This window comes from Volvox carteri (assembly GCF_000143455.1).
Source record: "Volvox carteri f. nagariensis unplaced genomic scaffold VOLCAscaffold_27, whole genome shotgun sequence".
Classification (NCBI taxonomy): Eukaryota; Viridiplantae; Chlorophyta; class Chlorophyceae; order Chlamydomonadales; family Volvocaceae; genus Volvox; species Volvox carteri.
The window spans coordinates 771,129-773,278 of record NW_003307570.1 but is presented as its reverse complement, the minus strand read 5'-3'; the positions used below and the strand labels follow the sequence as shown (position 1 = coordinate 773,278).

The following is a 2,150-nucleotide window of genomic DNA, read 5'->3' as shown; positions in this document are numbered from 1 at the left end:
AAGTACCTGCATGCAAGGAAAGAACGTCTTCGTGAAAGGGTAGGGCCGGGTTGAGGGCACACTACCACGAAGCGGATCACCAAGGCCTACAGACCAACCGCTTCACGGCAGCACCCAAACGTAGCTACGAACAACCCGAATTAGCCAACACTGTCGTGTGCCGCGACACAAGAGCCACACTGGCTCGTACGCCATACGGCAAAGACACTCCGTATTCGCAGAAAACCGTAGAAAACTATCAGTTTTCATGCGAAGACTACGTTACAAACAAGTACCTGCACGCAAGGAAAGAACGTCTTCGTGAAAGGGTAGGGCCGGGTGAGGGCACACTACCACGAAACTTCAATAATCGCGGAGGGGGCGGCCGTGCCCTTAGCCACCCAACCCCACACAAGGCTACAGCCACAAGGAACGTCAACAACACGCTTCCACGCTATGGGGCCGCTGCCCCCGGCCTCTCCGGGCCCTGACCCGCGAGTTAACACTCGTGTCGGCTCCAAAACACCACGGGGCTGTTACCCCCCCGGCCTCTCCGGGCCCCGACTCGCGAGTTAACACCCGCGTCGGCTCCAAACCACCACGACCTTCCCGGGCCCACGGGCTGCGAATTACCTCTCACACCCGCACCACACTACACCCCGTTACTTCTCCTTGCACTCTTTGGCGAAGTGCCCAGGCTTAATGCACTTGAAACAGACACCCGCCGCCGCTGCCTGCTTCACCCCGGCCCCCGCACCAGAGCCGGCCGGCACGCTCGCGGGTTTGGCCTGCTTGGGCTTCTTGCCCGCCACCGCCTTCACGGCCTGCTTCAGCGCCTTGCGCTCCTCCTCCGTCTCCGCGTACGCCATGCCACGCATCTCATGCACGACCTCCCAGCCGTGGTTGTATGCAACGACCAGCTCCTTCGCGACCCCCCGGAACACGGCCTTGCCGTCGGTGATGGCAGTCTCCATGGCCTCGATGTTCCTGAAGCGTTCCTCGCCGGGCCGAGCCGCGAGGACGTTGCGCCACGCGTCCTCAATGTCCATTACCGCATTGTAGCATTTCTCGATATGCGCGCGCTGTCCGCTGAGAGACTTGTTCGCTTTGCCCTCGCTGGCGCCGAAGTCACATTTGAAATCCTCAAGGGCGACACGGGCCCGCTTCACCGGTGGACCGTCGACCGCCTGCACGTCAGGCTTCGTGTCCATAAGCTTCTTAATGGTTGTCAGCTGCAGCTTCACGGCGTTCAGCTGGTCCATGGCAGCCAGCTGCTGCTTGTTCAAAATTACGCCCGGGTCAGCGGTTCGACGCTCCTGCGCAGCCTTGTCATCTTTATTTTCCTTAAGTGCGACTAGTCGCGCTTTTAGTTCGGTGTACATCGTGTTGTAGCTGACCGAAGTCTCGCTGTCAGAATCGGACATTGTAATTGAGGGCACACTACCACGAAGCGGATCACCAAGGCCTACAGACCAACCGCTTCACGGCAGCACCCAAACGTAGCTACGAACAACCCGAATTAGCCAACACTGTCGTGTGCCGCGACACAAGAGCCACACTGGCTCGTACGCCATACGGCAAAGACACTCCGTATTCGCAGAAAACCGTAGAAAACTATCAGTTTTCATGCGAAGACTACGTTACAAACAAGTACCTGCACGCAAGGAAAGAACGTCTTCGTGAAAGGGTAGGGCCGGGTGAGGGCACACTACCACGAAACTTCAATAATCGCGGAGGGGGCGGCCGTGCCCTTAGCCACCCAACCCCACACAAGGCTACAGCCACAAGGAACGTCAACAACACGCTTCCACGCTATGGGGCCGCTGCCCCCGGCCTCTCCGGGCCCTGACCCGCGAGTTAACACTCGTGTCGGCTCCAAAACACCACGGGGCTGTTACCCCCCCGGCCTCTCCGGGCCCCGACTCGCGAGTTAACACCCGCGTCGGCTCCAAACCACCACGACCTTCCCGGGCCCACGGGCTGCGAATTACCTCTCACACCCGCACCACACTACACCCCGTTACTTCTCCTTGCACTCTTTGGCGAAGTGCCCAGGCTTAATGCACTTGAAACAGACACCCGCCGCCGCTGCCTGCTTCACCCCGGCCCCCGCACCAGAGCCGGCCGGCACGCTCGCGGGTTTGGCCTGCTTGGGCTTCTTGCCCGCCACC

At 60.1% G+C, this 2,150-nt stretch overlaps 1 protein-coding gene across 1 annotated transcript; it reads right to left on the bottom strand.

Annotated features, from left to right (window-relative positions):
• Positions 1 to 249: 249 nt before the first annotated feature.
• On the bottom strand, positions 250 to 1,494 carry VOLCADRAFT_105341 (uncharacterized protein). Its single transcript, XM_002951981.1, has one exon. The coding sequence runs from the start codon at positions 1,401 to 1,403 to the stop codon at positions 642 to 644; it is 762 nt and encodes a 253-aa protein (XP_002952027.1). The 5' UTR covers positions 1,404 to 1,494; the 3' UTR covers positions 250 to 641.
• Between the last annotated feature and the right edge of the window lie 656 nt (positions 1,495 to 2,150).

Excerpts from the sequence above, each read along its gene's own strand:
- VOLCADRAFT_105341 (XM_002951981.1), bottom strand. The coding sequence starts at position 1,403 with ATGTCCGATTCTGACAGCGAGACTTCGGTCAGCTACAACACGATGTAC.